Raw genomic sequence first — 22,337 nt, forward strand, 5'->3', positions numbered from 1 at the left:
AAGGTTCTGGGCAATGAGAACTGCCAGTGCCCAACTGTACAGACCGGAGGGACCCCCACCAAAAAAAAGCAGGCTTCAGGCATTTTGCAGGGCATCCATGGGAAGCTTCGGCATTGCACACACCTGCAACAGACGGTGGTGGGAAAAGAGACAGAGGAGCTGTAACATTTGCCAAAGGCTTTGTTGTGCTTCGGAAGTGAAATTTGAGCAGAGACACTGACGCGACTCCTCTGCAAATCCTGTCACAGCCGGGTCAAAGGAAATGAGCCTTCTCATTCCCACAGTTACAGAATCGGATAAGAAGGCAAGCTTTAAAGGAAAAAAAGAGAAAGAAAAAGACAAGAGCAGGGGATCCGTGCTATAGTGCTGAACTGGAAATCAGAGACAGTGTGTAGGATGTGTCATTTTTGAAAACATATACATGAATTAACTTTTATAAAATACAGAGCAGATTTGCCAAATTGTTGGAGATTTGGTGGTGGGTGGGTAGTTTGAGGGCGATTTTAGTTTGTTTTCCCCAAGATTTTGCTACACCTATTTCACCCTGATCGTTATACTTCATTTTGATTTTTCTGTCTCCTGGAGTTGAATGCTCATTTCAGTTACATTCCACATTTCAGAGGGTAGGGCTTCCTGAGAATTTCACATATGAATGAGCTTCCTGTAGATCTCAGAGACTCATGCCCTTTCGGGGCCCCTGTCCCTGCTGTCACTGGTCCTAGACCCGGCTGAAGGTTCCTGCCCTGCAAGTTTAGACGCATTGGTTAAATTGGCAAGTGACGTTTGCTGCACTGATTCTCAGCTCACTTCCCCAACAACTGTGCAACTTCCGATCTCTATAATAAATCTTTGTTCCCTGATCAAACCCCCCCTGATTAAAAAAAAAAAATGGGAAAGCATTTCCGAGCTTTATGCAGGAGAAGATATGAACTGAATACAGGCAGCCCTGTGGAGAATGGACGAAGGGGAGCCAGTGTGCCTGCCGAGACCCACGGGGCGTTGCTAGAACCTGGAAAAAAAAAAATCAGGTAGTGGCTGTCTGAGAGGACAGCAGTGGAGATGGTGGGAAAGCAGAAGCAGCAGGAGGTGCTGGAAATTTCTAACCGGACTTGCTGATGCTGTAAGAGTATCCTCCAAATTAATGGGCTCCTCAGAAAAAAGTGCCGTCTGGTGCAAATATGCAGGTGCTTCTATTTTTTTATGGTTTGTGTCGCACAGACCCGCAGCACCCTACAAACATTGCACTTAGGGCTGACATTTGATTTGTCATCGAAATATGTATGTTTTAAACCACATAATATTTCTTTTTTTCTTTTTTTTTTTCAACGTTTTTTATTTATTTTTGGGACAGAGAGAGACAGAGCATGAACGGGGGAGGGGCAGAGAGAGAGGGAGACACAGAATCGGAAACAGGCTCCGGGCTCTGAGCCATCAGCCCAGAGCCTGACGCGGGGCTCGAACTCACGGACCGCGAGATCGTGACCCGGCTGAAGTCGGATGCTAAACCGACTGCGCCACCCAGGCGCCCCAACCACATAATATTTCTTAAAGCTCGTTTGAATACTTCATCAAGTGCAGTTTCAAGCCTGTGACCTGTCTTCTCGCAAACAATATCGGTCTGGTGGCTGAGCCGTGGTGACACAGGATTTCCTCCCCATGCACAGTACCTGTCTGCTTGCCCACATATATATGACTGTGTGGCCCTATTGCATGGAGGCTTATAACTTTTCATATTAAGCATTGTCAAAACATCAATAACTCTACCTGCGTAAAGGGAAAGAAATCCAACCACTTCAGTACACAGAGGAAAAATGGGACCCAGCGAGTTCTTCAGACTGTGACATAAATAAAACAGAACCACTCGCAGATACAAATGAACAGCCTTGAATTTGCATTCAGAGGAAAACGGTGGGTTTCATGCCCAAGCTTTTTTTTTCTTTTCCTTTTTTGCCCTGTTTAGGGAAGTTGGGGGGCTGATCTGAGGATAGCTCCAAATCCCAAATCCCACATATGAACATGGTGATGGAGATATACCCAAGAGGTGACACTCCTGGAAAAAGCCACTCACAGATGGGTGTGCCTGGGAAAGGTTCCCTCCCCTGGATCAGCACAGGCCTTCCTGGGCCTGAGCAACAGTTCATCTAAAATGAGACGTTATGGGGCGCCTGGGTGGCGTAGTCGGTTAAGCGTCCGACTTCAGCCAGGTCATGATCTCGCGGTCCGTGCGTTCGAGCCCCGCGTCAGGCTCTGGGCTGATGGCTCGGAGCCTGGAGCCTGTTTCCGATTCTGTGTCTCCCTTTCTCTCTGACCCTCCCCCGTTCATGCTCTGTCTCTCTCTGTCCCAAAAATAAATAAAAAACGTTGAAAAAAAATTTTTTTTAAATGAGACGTCAGTTCAGGGGCACCTGGGTGGCTCAGCTGATTAAATGTCTGACTCTTAGATTCGGCTCAGGTCATGATCTCACAGTTCGTGAGATCGAGCCCCTTGTCTGGCTCTGCACTGACAGTGCAGAGCCTGCTTGGGATTCTCTCTCTCCCTCTCACTCTGCCCCTCCCTCCCCTGCTGTCTTTCAAAAATAAATAAATGAAACATTAAAAAAATGATAGTTCAGTCCAGTAATTATTAAAGCCAGAAATCACTTTGGGCTGCTCAACTGACAGGATGCGGCCTGTGGCTTAATTGGCTCCCTTTTTAAAAATTTTTATTAAAGAACTTTTTTTAAACTGTATTTATTTTTGAAAGAGAGCATGAGTGGGGAGGGGCAGAGAAAGAGGGAGACACAGAATCGGAAGCAGGCTCCAGGCTCTGAACTGTCAGCACAGAGCCCGATGGGGGCTCGAACCCATGAACTGTGAGATAGATCATGACGTGAGCCAGAGTCTGACACTTCACCAACTGAGCCGCCCAGGTGCCCCTAAAATTTTTATTTTTAACTGAATTATAGCTGACGTACAATATTATATTAGTTTTAGGTGTGCAATCTAGTGATTCAACAATTATATACATTATGAAATGCTTGCCATAAGTATAGTTACCTTCTGTCACCATACAGTTATTACAATATCACTATGTCCCTTATGCTGTATTTTTCATCCCTGTGACTTATAACTGGAAGCTTGTACCTCTTAATCTCTTTCATCCATTTTACTCATTCCCCTCCCCCCCCCCCCCACCACCTTGCCTCTGGCAACCACCAATTTGTTCTCTGTATTATGAGTCTATTTCTGGTTTTGTTGGTTTGTTTTTTAGATTCTGGATAGAAGTGAAATATGGTATTTGTCTTTGTCCAACTTATTTACTTAGCATAATGCCCTCTGGGTCCATCTATTTGCAAATGGAAAGATCTCACTCTTTTTCATGGCCCAGTAATATTCCAATGGATACCACATCTTCTTTATCCATTCATCTATCAATGGACACTTAGGGCAGCTTCTCTAACTTGGCTGTTGTAAATAATGCTGTGGTAAACATAGGGGTGCATGTGTCTTTTTGAATTAGTGTTTTTGTTTTCTTCAGCAAACACCCAGAAGTGTAACAGCTGGATCATGTGCTATATCTATTTTCCGTTGTCTGAGGAACCTCCAGAACTTTTTCACAGTAGCTACGTCAACTTATATTCCCACCCACAGTGAACAAAGGTTCCCTTTGTCCCACATCCTCACCCGCACTTGTCATTTCTTGCCATTTTCATACTAGCCATTGTGGCTGGTATAAGGGGATCTCATTATAGTTTCAGTTTGCCTTTTCTTGATGATTAGTGACACTGATCATCTCTTCATGTGTCTTTTGGTCACCTGTATGTCTTCTTTGGAAACATTTCTATTCAGGTCCTCTGCCCATTTTTTCCCAAAGTTTACTTATTTATTTTGAGAGAGAGATGGAGAAAGCATGAGCAGGAAAGGGGCACAGAGAGAGAGGGAGAGAGAGAGAATCCCAGCAGGCTCTGCACTGTCAGCACAGAGCCAAAGGAGGGGCTCGATCTCATGAACTGTGAGATCATGCCCTGAGCCGAAATCAAGAGTCAGGGGCTTGACCACTGGAGCCACCCGGGCGCCCTTCTCTGCCCATTTTTTAATGGGCTCTTTACTCAAACAGGTGCCAGCTGGTCACAAACACTATGACTTTGGCAAATTACTATTGGCTTCTTGACTTTATCTGTTTAGTCAACAAATTGAAAACATTTCCTCCTTGATAAAAAGAGGGGAGGTGGAAGGAGGAAAGGAGGACAGCGGAAAAGCCTTGTATTCAGGTCAAAATGCAACATTACTCACTACTTGTCATAGTAGCATCAGAGCTGGGACAAGTGTGATATTGTCAGAATGCTATCTACAGAACTGACCTTTATGTTTTCCTTCATTTGGAAAAAAAAATGAGATTTAGCTCATCTCAACCCCTCATTCTCAGAGAAAGTTTCTACACTCACTTCTGTGAGAATGTTTGATGTAAATTCCTTGATTTTGCTACGAGCATAATCCTAGGAGTAAAACACGTAACAAGTTACTGGATACAACGATGATAACTTCTTTTTCTTCATAAAGAACTCAACCCTGAAGTTAGTTCTCAGCTTTTCCCAGAGCAAATTTCCTCTTCCATGGGTTCTTAGCACTAGGTTTTCTCGCAGAAACAACAATATTTTCAGCAAATTGCACAGCTGGTCCCTAACTGTATTTAGTCACTTAAAGAGTGTACAATTTGCATTACTTTTACTTATTTATTTAATTATTTTTTAAAAATCTTTATTTATTTTTGAGAGAGAGACAGCATGTGAGCAGGGGAGGAACAGAGAGAGAGGGAGACACAGAACTGGGAGCAGGCTCCAGGCTCCGAGCTGTCAGCACAGAGCCCGACCCGGGCCTCGTACTCACGAACTGTGAGATCATGACCTGAGCCGAAGCCGGACGCTCGACTGACTGAGCCACCCAGGCGCCCCCAATTTGCATTACTTTTAATTCCAGGAGAATCACATGTTAATGTTTTATTTTTTTATTTTTTTATGTTTATTTATTTTTGAGAGAGAGAGACACAGAGCACAAGCAGGGGAGGGTCAGGGAGAGAGGGAGTCATAGAATCCGAGGCAGGCTCCAGGCTCCAAGCTGTCAGCACAGAGCCCCACGCGGGGCTGAAACTCAAGAACCACAAGATCATGACCTGAGCCGAAGCTGTCTTCAGTGGCTTGATTTAGTTGGAAGAACAATAGGTTCAGAGTCAACAGGTCTTGGCTCTTTCACTAAATAGTTGTGTGATTTGGGGCAACTAACTGAACCACTCGGAGCCTGTTGTCCCATCTATGAAATAAATGAGTTGGACCAGATGACTTCGAGATGACATTCATGCTTCTGTAATATCCTTTAGCTTGAAATGGATATTAATGACCTTCCATAGATCATTCAGTGAGGAATCTTCATCTATCAATGAAGGTGTATTTTAAGAATGGTTTTTAAAATGTATATTTTATATACATGTGCATATATATATGTATATATATATATATATACACACATCTCTATATATGTAATGAGAATGAATTTCATTCATTACCTTTCAATTTTATTCATTCCCTATCAGTAAGGCTGTACTTACTGATTTTTAAAATGTACAGTTTATAAACATGTGTGCCTGTGTGTGTGCATGTGTGTATACACACATATATGTATATAATAACAGAATGGGCGAATTGCATTCACTACCTATCAATTTCATTCATTAACTATCAATGGAGGATGTGCCTATTGAGTGTTTTTAATGTATAATTTATATATGTGTGAATACATACACACATGTACATGGAGAGAGAAAGAATCGGTTTTAGTTTGAGATCCTTCTAAGTTTAAAAGAACCCTAGGAGGGATGGCTGGTTTGAAAGAATCCTAAACTTGGAGTTCCGGCTCCAATGTTTCCTATCTGTGTAACTGTGAAAAACTGAACAGCTTACCATGAGTTAGTTTCCTCCCTTGAAAACTGGAATACCTGCCTTATTGCAAGATTTGAAATGAAAAGCAAATAAGGTAACACCTAAAAGCACTACCTAATTTATAAGGCACACACAAATGCTCCAAATTCTTATTATATACATCAAACTGTGAATTATTTTCCAAACATTTGCTGAGTATCCTTAGGCAAATAAACCCAAACCTGTTCTTTCAAAAAACGAACAGTAAGGGTCTGAAGTTTACGAATCAATCAGAGGCTGTAATCTGTTTATTAGTTCCTTCACTTGAGGCCTGTGATTCTTAAAAGCAGATTGTCTGTTGCGATTGACATCACAGCTCATTAGGCTTTTGGAAATGACCCACGAAAGCGATTACAGCTATAGGAGGTCGTCATTATCCATGGGTAGCTAGTACTGGAAATGCCTTTTTAAATGAATGCGCTTAATACAGTGTGTGAGCTGGTGTCCACAGATGGCTTCCGGTGAACCAGGCCTTCTCGTATTCACATCTGTGTGCAGCTCCCTTCCACGTGGAACCTGAGCTTCCCTGTGACTCGCTTTAACCAATAGCATGTGGCAGGAGTGATGCGATGTGTTTGGGACCCAAATCTTCGGAAGTAGTTTCTGCTTTTGTGCTTTGGGGAAACCTGCACTGCCATATAAGTCTAGCTACCCCTAATGTGGAGAAGGAGAGGCCCTCAGAATACATGGGGAGTGAGAGAGGCAGGCACCCCGGAATCCAGGCTGTCCCTGAGAAGGCACCAGATGAATGAATGAGTCATCTTGAACATTTTAACCCAGCCACGATTCCACATGACTGCGAGCCCAGCTATGGCCAATTGAGAAGAATATAGCCGACCCACAGAATAATGAGAGATAATAAAATGGTCGTTGAAACCTGTGGTTTGGGGTTGTCACACAGCAGTAGGTAACCAGAAAATACAGAGACCAACACTGAATAATAAGTTATATTAAGACTTGATCGGGGCACCTGGGTGGCTCAGTCGGTTAAGCGTCCGACTTCGGCTCAGGTCATGATCTCGCGGTCCGTGAGTTCGAGCCCCGCGTCGGGATCTGTGCTGACTGCTCAGAGCCTGGAGCCTGCTTCCAATTCTGTGTCTCCCTCTCTCTGACCCTCCCCTGTTCATGCTCTGTCTCTCTCTGCCTCAAAAATAAATAAACGTTAAAAAAATTTTTTTTAATTAAAAAAAAGACTTGATCAATATTTCAAATGAGAAAATAAAATAAATATGATAAAAATAAGTCATAATTACAAACATGTCCTAATTATAGAACAAGGAAGTAATTGAATGTTAGATTTGGGGGTGACAAAATGATGTGAAATGACATCATTGCTTGACTTTTGCACCCAGTGACGAAAAAGGCTATCTTTGCTGAAGTATCTCTGAAGGCTTTATTTTTTACCAAGGCCCTCTATTTTTTTTTAAGTTTACTTATTTATTGCAAGAGAGAGAGAGAGAGAGAGAGAGAGAGAGAAAGAGAAGGCTGGGAAGGGGCAGAGAGAGAGAAAGAGAGGGAGAGAGGGAATCCCAAGCAGGCTCTGAAATGCTAACACAGAGCCTGACTTGGGGCTCAAACCCACGAAATGTGAGATCATGACCTGAGCCCGAGTCAGACCCTTACCCAACTGAGCCACCCAGGAGCCCCTACCAAGGTCTTTTATTATGCAGTTGTGATGCAACTTATTCCACATTGGGCTTTGTATGTAATACAGTTCTCTTCCAATATCACTGTCATCGACCTCACCACAACTGCATCTTCTTTTTTTTAAGGCTTTCAGTTTCAGTTTGCAATCTACTTGCATCATATTTCTTGAAATTTATCAATATTTACAACAATCAGCCAGAGATGAAAAAAAAAAAAAGATGCTGGGGTGCTAGGCAGGCACAGAAATCCACACAGGGAAAATAGGAATGCTTGAACGGAACCTGATTGTTGAATGGTCAGTTGGGTAGACCATAGAATTGGCTTATCTGAGCAACCTGTTAACTGGGGGAAGGGGCACTTGTAAGTGAGTACATCATATAAGGGGACCAACAGTATGCTCCAGCACGTGTCACATTGTACTGAATCGATCTGGTAAGGGATTTGTGTCTGACGATGTGCTCTGTGTGTCTTTATGTACGTGTGTGTCCCTTGTCTTTACATAGTATCTAGCATTTGGTTTGCATCTGTGAACCTGAACTGAACAGAATAGACAGAAAGAAAGTAATGAGCTTATGCCTTATGTAAGAACGAGGTTGAAAGAGTCAAAAGTTTCATTCTAAAATGAATAAAGTAGCAGCGCCTGGGTGACTTAGTCGGTTAAGTGTCCCACTCTTGATCTCAGCTCAGGTCTTGATCTCGGGGTCGTGAGATCAAGCCCCACACTGGGCTCCACACTGGGTGTGAAGCTTACTTAAAAATAAATAAATAAATAAATAAATAAATAAATAAATAAATAAAGTAAATTTGCTATAGCTCTAAAATGCAAATAAGAATTAAAAAAAATTTTTTTGGTTGAAGTTTGCAAGTGGAAAGGGCATGTCAAATGTAGAACCCGAAATCCCACTGGATTAGAATACCCTACGATAGTTACATCTTCTTTTATATACAAACAAATGTGACAATCTAGTTTAAAATAGGCATTTTTAGGGACAAATGAAGAAAGCAGTGGCTACATACATAAAATTCTCATGCCTACAAACTAAAACTAAATAAAGCATGATGTATTTTTCAAAAATAATTTCCAGAGGATTCAGCATAATGGAAAACCGCCCAAATTTCAAATAGCTGTCCAAATGTCCAAATGTCAACTAACTAGGATATTTATTTGGAATTACTGCTGCTAGATAAGCCCCTAACCATGACGAGGGGAAGAGGGATGGTTGCTTGATTTTAGTTTTGGGTGAACGGTGCTAAATGACAAAAACATTTAAAATGGATGTCCCATTTAAGGAACTTAACTTGCCACACTGGAAACATTAAATAACCACTTGAAATTTTTCATGAATAGAAATCTAGCTTCACACTTCAGGAAAAAAGCTTTCCCCTTTAAATGGCAAGCTAGTCCTAAAAGTGTACAGAAATCACATTATGGGGTTAGGACAGAAAGCACCATTGGGAGGCAGTTAAAACAAATCTGACCCACAGGTCCACTGCGTGGCTTGTGAAAGATAAGACAGATCACAGTGAGTGGTGATACGGTGGCCCTCCCACACACACAGCCTTGGCCACAGTGCAAATTTGCCCAACTTTTCTGAAAAGCAGTTTAGCAATATGTATCTAGAGTCTCAAAATGTTACTCTGCTGCTGGGGAATCTGTCTTCAGGAAATATTTAGAGACACGTAAAAAATATTTACGCACAAAGATTTCATTATGGCATTATTTAGAATAGCGACCAAAATATCTCACAGTATGGGAATGTTTACACGTATGATAGAACATTATGCAAACGTTCAAGTTATACTTTCAAAGACTATTTAATGACACAGGAAAATGCTCTTATTATAACTTGTGAAAAAGCAAAATACAAAACTGTATTTTAAGTGCTATAAATTTATGGAGAGTATATGTATCTACATACATGTAGAGCTTAATTAGAAACACAAAAATGTTGGGGCGCCTGGGTGGCGCAGTCGGTTAAGCGTCCGACTTCAGCCAGGTCACGATCTCACGGTCCGTGAGTTCGAGCCCCGCGTCAGGCTCTGGGCTGATGGCTCGGAGCCTGGAGCCTGTTTCCGATTCTGTGTCTCCCTCTCTCTCTGCCCCTCCCCCGTTCATGCTCTGTCTCTCTCTGTCCCAAAAATAAATAAAAAACGTTGAAAAAAAAATTAAAAAAAAAAAAAAGAAACACAAAAATGTTATGTGTATGTTTGGGTGGCATTTTGTTCTCCATTACAGTTTAATGTATTTCCCAGGTTAATGTATTTCCAAGTTTCTGTTTTTTATTTTTTATATTTATCTATTTCATTTATAACCAGGAAAAGGGAGTAAAATGGGAAAAGACCGATGATACCAGTATAAACCTACCCAATGCTTATACCAGTGCCGCATGTAAAATAACCGAATATATGTTTTGAATTCCCCAACGAAAGCACACAGACAGGCAAAGATTCGTGAGCTCAAGAGCTATTTCAAATTCTTCTTTATTATCACAGAGTCGCTAATCGCCAGCCATGCCTGAGACTTGGTATGTTTGTGTGCAAATATTTCTGATCAAATTACATGTCTCTGCAGTGAGTATGGTTCACTGTGATTAAATTCAAGCTGTTTTACCAAGTCCTTAATGGACTGATCTTGGCTCTAGTGGAAATCCTGGAGCCCGGTAAGAATTTTAGGAAAGGTTTAGCACTCTAAGTAATTATCACAGTCAAGTCACATAAGAACCAAGATCCCACTATCAAACACCGTCCTGTGAGAGGGCAGGAGTGCAGATGGCTGGGGGGGGGCGGGGGGGGGGCGGGGGGGGAGGGGGGGCGGTCAGGGGGTTGGTGACTGGGTGGTTCAGCCAGAGTGTCCAACTTCGGCTCAGGTCATGATATCGCAGTTTGTGGGTTTGAGCCCCGCATCGGGCTCTGTGCTGACAGCTCAGAGCCTGGAGCCTGCTTCTGATTCTGTGTCCCCTTCTCTCTGCCCCTCCCCCATTCACGTGTGCACTCTGGCTCGGCCCGCCCGCCGTCTCTCTCTGTCTCTGTCTCTGTCTCTCAAAAATAAATATACATTGAAAAATTTTTAATAAAAAAAAAGGAGTTCAGATGGGGGATTGTCAAGGAGACATTTTATAGGAGAACGTCAGAAATTATGAAATGTGGGTCATCATTTAGAAGGAAAAAAGAGGGCCCAAATGAAATAAAGTTTAAGTAAAGATAAACCATGCGAAGACAAAACCATAAAAAGAATCTTTTTAAAAGAGGGTTAACCACCTTTGGCAGAAAGACAAGAAAAGATGAAGTAGCAGTTATTCTAGTTTCAATAAATATTTACTGGCCAGCATTAAGTGTAAGGCCCTGTGCTGGGTAGGCAGGGCCTGTGAGAGTTACAAAGATCCATGAGAGAGAATGCCCCCCAGCCCCTGGAGGCTGAGAACCAACAACGACGCCTTCCATTCGTGTATGAAGCTGTCATTTACTGAGCTTCCATTATGCATACGGTGCCACACAAAGGACTTTATATCTCTTATCTCAAGTTCTTACTGAAACGTTCGTTGCCTGGTTGATATTATAAGAGGAAACAGGCCAAGAAAATGGAAGAAAGTTAAGAGTCTCGAAAGTTGCCATCTGATCCAGAGTCTGCTCAGAGAACGCACATGTCGATCATGAGCAGCACTTTCTAGAGAGTTCCGTCAGAACTAACCAGATGAGGTTAGCCTACGGTTACAACGATAGCAACCTTATTGGATGATTACTACCTGCCAAGCACATTTAGTCCTCAGACAGAATTTAGAGATGTGCATTGTCTGAATTCTCTCCGACGCTCCATTCAATCAGCCGCCTAGGTTAAAAAAAAAAAATAATAACCCAGTGTCACCCCAGACTCCCACCTCACCCACAGGGAGTTTCTAAATGCCACAAACACCACCATTTTAATCTCTCCTTCACTCTTTCCCTCTGTATCGTCACAGCCATGGCTACAGTGCAGCCACCATCCCCCTCGCTCAGGTGGATTACTGCCAGGAGCTTCTAACCCGGTTTCCCTGCCATTGTGGTCCACTTTCAGCGAGCCTACAGAGTGCTCTCCCTAAAACACAGACTCAGATAGGTCTCCCCCGGGTGTCGTCCTGCTAACCTTAAGAGACACATCTATACCTAGAGCCTGGTGGTGCCCCCTGAACCCACTCTGCTCCTGCCACTCTGTTCAACTGCCTGCCCTTCTCTGGGTTCAGACTGTTCACGCTTCTCTGCCTCTTTCTTCCTCAGCTTACACAAACCCAGCCCCCTCCACCCTTTTTCTCTACTAGCTCACTTCTGCTAGGCATCGAGGACAGGGCTTTTGGCATCATCAGAAGCTTTCCCTGATGTTCCGCCTTGTGGCTCAGGCAGTCGGGGAAACATGCCGATTCTAAGTTCTCTCCTAGCCCTTGGACCTTTACCTTGAAACTCACTTCTTAAGTTAATGGTTAATGTCTCTCCCTCCAGACTCTGACCTCCTTGAGGGCAGAGTCCGTGTCTCGGTCAGTCGCGAGTCGTCAGCCACCCGCAGTGCCTGGCACAGAGTCAGTACTTGATTAACATGCATACGCTTGCTTGTTTTGAGCCAGCCTTCTTCCACGAAGGACTGGAGGTAACTTGCACAAAAGACACATAAAGCGAAGAAAAAAATATTAAAGTAGGAGCGTGGAAATTATACACCGAAGTAGAAGAAGGACCAAGAAGGAAGACCAGGTTAACAGTTGTTGGCAAAGGGCTAAAAAAGTTGTCCTGGAATATTTATGTAACACATTTCTGACAACAGATAATTCTGAGATCATAGCACACCCCTTTTCCAGCAGTTCATATTATTTCCCTAAATCAAAACAGCTAAAAGTATTATTAAAAAGAATGGAAAATGGATTCCCAAAAGTTTGGGGGCTTGGGATTTTGAAGCCATGTTTGTTTTTACAACTTACCCCCCCCCCTTTTTTTTTTTTTTGCATTTCAAGCTCTCAGAAGATAGTGAACATGCCATTTAAGCTTATTCTTTTGCACCCAGCATGGTAGTATGTAAGTTTTTTTTATAACTTTCCCTTAGTAATAAGGGCAAATTTTTTTTTAATTTTTAATTTTGTAAGATTTTTAAAAACTTTAATGTTTTTATTTATTTTTGAGAGAGAGAGAGAGAGACAGAGCATGAGCAGGGGAGGGGCAGAGAGAGAGGCACACACAGAATCCAAGGCTCTGAGCTGTCAGCACAGAGCCTGACGCGGGGCTTGAACTCACAGATTGTGAGTTCATGACCTGAGCTGAAGTCGGATGCTTAACCGACCGAGCCACCCAGGTGCCCTTTTAACTTTTTTTAAACATATATTTACTTTTGAGAGACAGAGAGAGACAGAGCGTGAGCAGGGGAGGGGTAGTGAGAGAGGGAGACACAGAATCTGAAGCAGGTTCCAGGCTCTGAGCTGTCAGCAGAGAGCCCAGTGCAGAGCTCAAACCCACAAACTGTGAGATCGTGACCTGAGCTGAAATTGGTTGCTTAACCAACTGAGCCACCCAGGTGCCCCAGATTTTTTTTTTAATTTTTAAGTAATCTGTGCATGCAATATGGGACTCAAATTTACAACCCTGAGATCGAGTCATACACTTCCCTGACTGAGCCAGCCAAGCACCCCAGGGCAAGATTCTTGAGCACAGAAATAACCAACAGCAAGTGACTTCATCTTCAAGCACATTTTCTATCTAAATTAGTGCAGGTGGTTCATGACAGTAGCTCATCCTTTACAAGGAGTAAAACTGGATAACGACTCGTAAGGCTAATTTTTAAAATGTATAGACCATCCACATTAATTTCTTTTTAAGGTAGTTTAATTTTAAAGCACTCTTCCTCGAATTACAGAGAGCCCTTCAGTTGCATGAACAAATGTGTATCTAAAAGCTATTTCCCTGGGGCGCCTGGGTGGCTCAGTCGGTTAAGCGTCCGACTTTGGCTCAGGTCATGATCTCGCGGTCCACGAGTTCGAGCCCCGTGTCGGGCTCTGGGCTGACAGCTCAGAGCCTGGAGCCTGTTTCAGATTCTGTGTCTCCCTCTCTCTCTGATCCTCCCCCGTTCATGCTCTCTCTCTGTCTCAAAAATAAATAAATATTTTTTAAAAAAAAGCTATTTCCCACAAAATCATCTCAGGTCCTTTATTCTGAAGACCATACAGTGGATTTTCTTAGAAAAGTCTTGACTTCCGCTACCCTGCTTAGCTAATTCCAAGTTACAAAGAATCAGTCCATGAATGGGCTTTCACATTGTCAGGCTTCTCCTGTTTGGTGTTAAAAAGGATAGTCATGCAGAAAAAAAGGTCTGAGAGCCACTGCAAGGAGAGCGAGAAGCTCTCCCAGCCTGGTTCTGGCCCATCTTGTCTTGTTCTAGTGGCTTCCAAAACATGGTCTGCTGTATGAGAAATGCCATGCCATGCCTGATGCAAAGGAGAGTCATCTCTAGAACTAGCTTCTGTTCTGATAATCTCTCTAGTTCCATCCCCACACATGGAGAAGGAGGTACCAGCCCTGGGCTACAAGAGCCACTGGCAAGAAGTAAATGCTCAGTGGGTGTCTGTTCAACCAATGAACACTTTTCGTTCTATCCACCTTCAATTTCACACTGATGGGAGGCAAGGTTAGCCAAAAGCAATTGGATATTTTCATGAACATCACAGCCTCTTCGCAGGCTTGGGACCAGCTATTGTTACTCTCCTTGAAATAGTAAGAGAAGTTGCTTTGGTTTACAGAGTTGAGGGATAGCTTGGACTTTAAATTCACAGAACACAGGAAGGTAACATAAAGACGTTTGCTTTCTGGGCACCTGAAAATTTCACCCGGGTACATTTCAATTCAATGTGGCAAATGTTTGCTAAGGATCTAGTGCGTCCAAAGGAGGATACTACGAGAGACAAAGATGAAAAAGGAATAATCTTACTGTAAGAGGCTAAAGAGCCCCCAGCATGGTACCTGGCACATGGTGAGCATTCAATGGGGGATTGATATTTTTTATATATTAGCGGGATACCTGCGATGTTCAAGTGAATGCAGTAACATTGGAAAAGAGGTCCCAAGCAGATGTTCTGGGAAGATGTGTCTGGCTAAGATTCATCAGTGCTGGAGGGTTTGGGAGGGCTCTCTGGAGGAGGGTGGCATTTAGGCAAGGCTGCACAAAGAGTTTTTACAAGGAGGCATCCTGGGGGCATGAGCAATGAAAGGCATGTTTTGGGATTTGTAAGCAGCCCGCTGAGGCTCATACACATGATGCATGGCAGGTCCACAGTCAAGACACTGACACAGGCACCGGATCCAGAGGAAGCGACCTGTGTTAGGATGGTAATTAAATGGGCAGCGTGCGTATAGACTGAATGCTGGAGACAGGGGATGAGTTAGGAAACTAAAGCAATTTTCATTGTTCCTGGGGGATTTTAAGAGCAGGAGAACTAGAGGCGCCTGGGTGGCTCAGTCGGTTAAGCGTCCGACTTCAGCCAGGTCACAATCTCGCGGTCCGTGAGTTCGAGCCCCGCGTCGGGCTCTGGGCTGATGGCCCAGAGCCTGGAGCCTGCTTCCTATTCTGTGTCTCCCTCTCTCTCTGCCCCTCCCCCGTTCATGCTCTGTCTCTCTCTGTCTCAAAAAATAAATAAACGTTAAAAAAAATTAAAAAAAAAAAAAAAGAGCAGGAGAACTACATGTCAGGGCAGAAGAAGCCCGGAAGAGCACTCTCTTTTTCACCCTTCTCTAACTTACAAAATATCATGCTGGGAGTAGTGTAAAGTACTCCTTTTAATCATACTTTAAACCAAGAAGTAAAAAAAGTAAAAAAAAAAGAAAAAATTTGTAAAGCCTTAAAAGTGGGCCAGGAACATCATGACTTGAATACTTATTGACCTCTCAAATGTGTTAGTTATTGATGGGAAAACATTAAATCAAAATATTTACAATTAAAAAGTTCACAGTCATTGAAGTCTGCATTCTCAAAGCCACACGATGGCCACTATTTTTTTTTTTAATTTTTTTAACGTTTATTTATTTTTGAGACAGAGAGAGACACAGCATGAACGGGGGAGGGGCAGAGAGAGAGGGAGACACAGAATCAGAAGCAAGCTCCAGGCTCTGAGCCATCAGCCCAGAGCCCGACGCGGGGCTCGAACTCGCGGACCGCGAGATCGTGACCAGAGCTGAAGTCGGACGCTTAACCGACTGAGCCACCCAGGTGCCCCACGATGGCCACTATTAACATGACGTCGTAGGAAGTTCTTCATAAAACTGCATTGAAGCCCCCACTTTCTGTATTGTTGGTTTCATTACCTTCACGAGATTATGGAATTTCAAAAGTATTATCTACAATAATAATGCTGTGTGTTTCTTTGAAGAGCTTAAGGCACTGTACACACTTTAATTAAATCTCCTAATGTCCTTGCAAAGTTGGCAAGGGATCAGCAGAAGGTGAGTCATCGGAAAGTATCCAGCTAGAAGACTGGACCATAGGACATACTTTTAGATGAAACCCACTTTTGATTATTATTGTTCCCATTTCACCAATGAGGAAATGGGGTTATTATTCAGAGGAGGATGATGAGCTATCTTCTATTTTCACTGAAGGCAAAATACAATGCCATAGGCTCTGTAAGCATTTCCTGGGAGACCTTTAAAAATTGTACAAACACCATGACCCCTGAGGTTACTCCTTTGAGAGCCGACCAACATTTATGAATAAACACCTAAAATGTGCACCAAGAGAATATACATTATCCGTCTTTTGCAAAAACAAAAACAAAAACAAAACAAAACAAAAAAACCACAGGACAAGAATCCCAATTTATCATGATGTACATACAGTCTTTTAGCCTTGATCGACTGGTTGGCCAGAAGTTCGGCTAGTTCTTTCCATAGACTCTTATCCCCAAGCTTCCCCCCCACAACACCAGAGAGAAGAGCGGGCACCGGTCTGTTGGAGATCAGGGAATAGAACTGGTTAGGTTGAAGACAGTACAAATTGCAGGGCTAGAAAAAATGTTGAGGAGTAGAAAACTGGACAAGTCTTGACTCACGGTTCTACCCTTCGGATAGCGGTACAGATTCCAAAGTCAGATGGTGAAAAACAAACATGCGTGCAGTAATCTTAGAGGCTCCTGTTTATAAAACAACTCCACTTCTAATAAAGGAAATGAAAGGGCCCAAACCACTTTGCCAGACCTCGACGCCACTGTGTCAATCTAACCACCTCCTGATGTCCCAGAAAATGCAGTCATGTCGCCCAGGAAAACATCCGAGTTTGGAAAAAAAATCGTGAAAAAAGATAAATGTTATTGTTTTAGGCAATAATTTCATATCACCGAAGTGTTAAAAACAAACAAAGATATGAATAATGAAATCCTATGGCACTATTTGGTTGAAAGATGGTTATATTGATCCAGACTATGCTTATAATTGTTTGGTTTATCATAAAAATGAGAATGTAAATTCAAAAATTTTGATGACAACTTGTGGAGCCTCAAGTTTGAGGAAAATTGTCTCCAAAAGACAGTCTTTATTAGTGGAACTAGGGAAGAAGGCAAGATGACAAATTTTGCCTAGTTCTAAAACAGTGTGGCACCTGACACAGAAACCTCTTTTTTGGGAAAGACTAGTATTTGATGCACTAAAAATAACAAACAGCTTATCTCTACTCCTGAAAGCCGATTTACTACAATGGGATCAAGGGCAAATCTAATAGCTTCATGGGTCATACAGCAATAATTTCTCTTTTCCAATCTTTGAGATGGCAGGGGAAAAAATGCTCTAATGGAATTCTCTAGATAAAAAAGATTCACTAAATTAGGAAAATTTTCTATAGGCAAACAACAAATTTTTAAATAACCAATCCTTAGTCACATATATGTATTGAAATATAAAGGGAATGTAATTGCTTATGTATTTTTCCCCATAAAAATAAGGTACCCTAAAAGATTTAGGAAGGTTTGTCTAGCCAATAATGTATTTTATTTTTATTTTACTTTATTTTTTAATGTTTATTTATTTTTGAGAGAGAGAGAGAGAGAGAGAGAGGGAGTGGGAGAGGGGCAGAAAGAGAAGGAGACAGAGAATCTGAAGCAGGCCCTAGGCTCTAAGCTGTCAGCACAGAGCCTGATGTGGGGCTTGAACCCACAAACTGTGAGTTCATGACCTGAGCCGAGGTCAGACGCTTAAGTGACTGAGCCACCCAGGCGCCCCAGCACTATATTTTAATTTGGAATCTTACTCATCACTATTACCTGCTTCCTAAGAATTCCCACAAAGCATTTATATATTTATATACTTATACATTTCATTTCACTGTAGTTCTGACATATTTTACCAATATTGCCAGTGTACCAAAGGACTATAATTTTAATCTTCTCCTTGGATAGACTTACATGTGTAGCTTTACTAATTATAATAAATTCCCTAAAAAAAAAGGCAGTTTTAAATCAAATTATAGATCTGCTAAAACACATTGAATTATAAAATGCATCTAAATAAGGTATGGTTTTGAATTTAGGTTAATAGTTTTAAAATAAGTAAAATCAGGGGCGCCTGGGTGGCGCAGTCGGTTAAGCATCCGACTTCAGCCAGGTCACGATCTCGCGGTCCGTGAGTTCGAGCCCCGCGTCAGGCTCTGGGCTGATGGCTCGGAGCCTGGAGCCTGTTTCTGATTCTGTGTCTCCCTCTCTCTCTGCCCCTCCCCCGTTCATGCTCTGTCTCTCTCTGTCCCAAAAATAAATAAAAAATGTTGAAAAAAAAAAAAAAAAAAAATTTAAAAAAAAAAAAAAAAAAAAATAAAATAAGTAAAATCAATATTTTATTAAATATTATTTTAAAATAATAATATTTAAAAATAATTAACATATATAAATTTCAGTGACTGTTCAATGCTATTTGATCTCAGAATTTTTGAGCAGAAAGGGACCATGCAGATCATTTAATTCAATGACTTCATTTTTAGGTGCAAACGCTGACTGCTCCATCTCCTGAAGGCCAGACAGCCCCAGATAGAACCCAGTTCCCCAATTTGACAGGCCAGTGTTTCTTTCCTTTAACCATGGAGATACTTGCTATAAACATCACATAAGTTATCCTGGTATCCATTAACGTGGGAGTACTATTCAGAGGTGACATCACTCAATGGCCCAAGGAAGAAGCTACAATTATCTGGGACCAGAAAATCCTATCCCAACCCCACTGCTGACTGGATGCCATCAAGCAGGCCATTTAATTGCACTGCACTTTCCTCTTCCTAATTATAAAAATAAGGACGCGAGTAATTTAGACTTCCCTGCTTAAATTGGCTGTTGCAATAAGTAGTAATAAAAGTAACTCTAAAGCATACAGCATATCTAAGTGCAAAAGAAATGCTTATTAACAAAAAATCATCTTCACTATATTTAAACCAAGGAGTAATAACCACTTTTAGTCATAATTAGGAGGGAGTATATATTAGCTGTTGTGCGTCCTTATAACATCTGAACACGCTAATGCAGGTGTATATCTAACAAGTGCAGTAGCTCTTACTTTTTATAATCTATCTTTATGTTGACCTAAGCCAGATAGTGATTATCAGTGGAGAATAAACGAGAAATGTTTGGCTTCTGAAATGCACCAGTCTTCCCTAACAGAGAGAAGTGTTAACAGACTGCCTAGTGTTTCTAACAGAATCAGAAAATTTTACTACCGAATCACCCTGTACCTGATAGATGGCATGGCATAAACCCCACCAAATACTATTCCCTAATAGTCAAATATAAGTTTCCTGCCATGTAAAATCATCCATCTTGAGCTGACCTTTAAAAGACAGACAAAAATTTGGCAACTGGATTCTCCTGGACTCTGAGAGGGATAGGAAGAATTAAGAAGTGGGTTTTAAAAGCATTGCATAATACAGTTTTTTTTCGTCTAGAAGAAAATGTATATACTTTGCATAGAGAATAACCTGAAAGAAATTACCCAGAGAGGCTAAGTCCTCTTAGGGTAATGATTAGGGGCTTCTAATCATTTTCGGTTTCGGGTAATGGGAGCCAGCACAGACAGAAGAAGTCTGGGGAGGCCACTTTGTTGTGAGTTTCCATACCCACTAAGTACCAAAGGGCAGAATTGGGAAGGGTTTCTCACCATCGTCAGCTCGTGCCTGGCGTGCGTCCTTTACCCACAGTTTCCTTTTCTGGATTGGAGGTCTCCGTCTTAAATTTAAACAAGCATGGCTTTCGGTGTTTAATTACAATTTAATGGAAATACTACTCGCATTCAAATTAGCTTTTAGTTTTCACATCACGAGTGTGCATCCGAGTTATTGTGTCATTATAATCTCATGTTATAATGGCTTCATAATGCAAGTCCCTGCAGGGTTGAATTAGTAGTTTCCTATGGTAATCGCCCATCGCTATAATATCATAATCACATAAGCACGGTCCCCACGTGCCTTCCACTGCAATCATTTTGACATGGTAAGAGCATTTTAATAGTATTAGCATAGATTCTCCGGAGAAATCATCTCATTGTCACTGCATTACCATATAAGATTAATTGTGGTAGGAAAGCTTAAAAAAAAAAAAAAAAAAGGCAATGCTCAGCAATAAAGTGCGTGCATTTTGCACTGAGGTTTGCAACACAACCCTGAATTGAACAGACGCCCTCGCACACCATGGACGGGTTTTGTTTGGGTTTTCTTTGTGTTTGTTTGTTCAGGACTCAAACAGTGGTAATCAGTTGGGTCAGTCCCTCTCTGTGATACAGAAAGAAACAGCCCTAGTCCCTGTCTTCAAGGAGTTTACTGTTTAATCAGGTTCGCAACAAGTTCTATAGAGCGTAGAGCTCAATGCAATTCATAGGCTCCAAATAAACAAAGTACTCTGGTAACCGGCATTTAAGTAGACGGTGAGAACAAACCACACAAGGTGTTCCTCAAGGGAAACGGTTGATAATTATAAAGGGTTAAACAGACTGAACATGAGGGCTGCGTGACAGAAATGGAGTGCACGTTATCAGGGCTCCTAAGAGTCAGGCTGGCGTCTTCATTCTGCATTCACTAAGCCTGCGGAGAAGGCAGGCCACTGAAGACACCAGTAGCGGCCACGGCCAGAGCCACGGCTTCCTGGCCAGAGGAAGCGGGAACAGGTTTCGGACAGGAAGCGTCTCCTCTGCACACATCTCTCCCGCTGGGTGGACAGAATGGAAGCCGGACCTTGTTCTTTACTGCTAAGAGAATAAGCAGAGACGGTCTCCGAAGCATCAGACCAAGGGCCAGCAAAAGGAAACTCCTACTCGGAAAAGCACTGCCCAGCCCCTACTACTCTCCTTGGGTTGAAGCCACAGGGCTAAATGACTAGGTTGTGTCAGTGACGAATGGCACACGCTACAAGACTGGCAGCCTATTGTGTTCACTTGAGGGGCTTCTAATCATCTGGTACTGTCTGGGGACACCACAGGAGAATTGCAAACAGATGATCGTAAGTCTCAAGGAATCCTCTCCGCTTGGTGTGTGAGTGAGAACAACGTCACAGCCAGCATTCGGCACCCTGACTGGCCCAGAGCAGGCATCCGATAAGCGCTGAGGATGGACGGATGCATAAATTAACACGGCTGGAAGGAACACACTGTGCTGTGGGTCTGAGCACATGGGCAGCAGATTGGGAATACGTGCGCTCCCATGGCATTAACAGCGGAGGAATTAACAACTGGCAATGTCTCTTGTATTATTAAAGACCTGCTTTGCCTTCTTGTTCTGGTAGATCACAGCGTTCTGAGGGGGAAGGGTTGCTAATTTCCCTTTTCTTAAATTGTGTGGGCCTGGGAGATCTTGGAGCTACTCACTGGCTCAGTATCCGAAAAGAAGTAATACTGCTTTTTTAATTGGAAGACGACGAGGGGAAAGATTGCTCTCTGAGTGCTCAAAACTTTTACCAACAAGCTGTAGAGCAATATAAACGTATTACATAAACAAAATTAGCTGTCCTTCCTTCAGAAGTTGTTTTTAATTTTCATAGGTAAAGTCTACGGGCACCTGCTACCCGATTCTTCCTTGGGCTCTTGGTTAGGCATCCTACGTAATTAAACTCTTCTGGCTCATTCTTCCCAGGAACATCTGCCATTATGAATTCATATCAGAATTTACTTTTATTACCCCTGATTACCAGTTTTTCTTATTATTTGCTTGGTTATTAGACATACAGAGTAAAAATCAAGAATCAAGAATGGGATGTTTGAATCCGAAGGTACTCCCCTTAAGAACACAAATCTTACTTATTTTGTAAAAGATATCTTGACACTGTTTAGGAAAATGTCGTCATTTTCCTTTCTCACTCAAATGTATTAAAGGCAACAGAAAACATTCCTGATAATGTTCAATAGAGTTCATCTTTTATTTGACACAAGCAATAGTCAGTAGCTATTAAATATCTAGAGTACCACCAAATATTAATGCTCCGCTGCTATATTTCAGAAATGTAAGAATGCAACAGAACGCTCTTATGAACATATCACTATCTCCTCAATAGGAAGAAATGCTAGAGCTTGACGAAGCACACAGACGTTTCAAAAAGTTGATAGGATCAACGTGTGTCTTTGGGCGAATGTAGCACGTGAGCCTCAGTTTTCTCCCAGATAAAACAAAGGAGTTAAACAAGATGATCTCCAAAGTTCCTTCCGGACACAAATTCCACGATTCTAGGCAAAAAGGCAGTAAATGACCTGTAAAGAACTTGTGCAGTGGCTCCCCATGACTTCACCTTG

At 42.2% G+C, this 22,337-nt stretch overlaps 1 protein-coding gene across 4 annotated transcripts in view; it reads right to left on the minus strand.

Moving 5' to 3' along the window:
• Window positions 1-22,337, minus strand: part of PTER (phosphotriesterase related) — a 71,180-nt gene that overhangs the window by 36,523 nt on the left and 12,320 nt on the right. The window contains exon 2 of one of the 4 annotated variants that reach the window (XM_058681814.1): window positions 558-743. The exons of 2 other annotated variants lie outside the window; for them this stretch is intronic. Coding sequence is in view for 1 of the 2 variants with exons in the window: in XM_058681813.1 (XP_058537796.1) it covers window positions 19,722-19,724 (3 nt within the window). In the remaining variant the exon portion in view is untranslated. Of the gene's footprint in view, window positions 1-557; window positions 744-19,721; window positions 19,743-22,337 lie in introns of those variants that run through there. One more of the 4 variants, XM_058681813.1, reaches the window with a different exon arrangement.

Source organism: Neofelis nebulosa, chromosome 8 (genome assembly GCF_028018385.1).
Source record: "Neofelis nebulosa isolate mNeoNeb1 chromosome 8, mNeoNeb1.pri, whole genome shotgun sequence".
NCBI classification, from domain to species: Eukaryota; Metazoa; Chordata; class Mammalia; order Carnivora; family Felidae; genus Neofelis; species Neofelis nebulosa.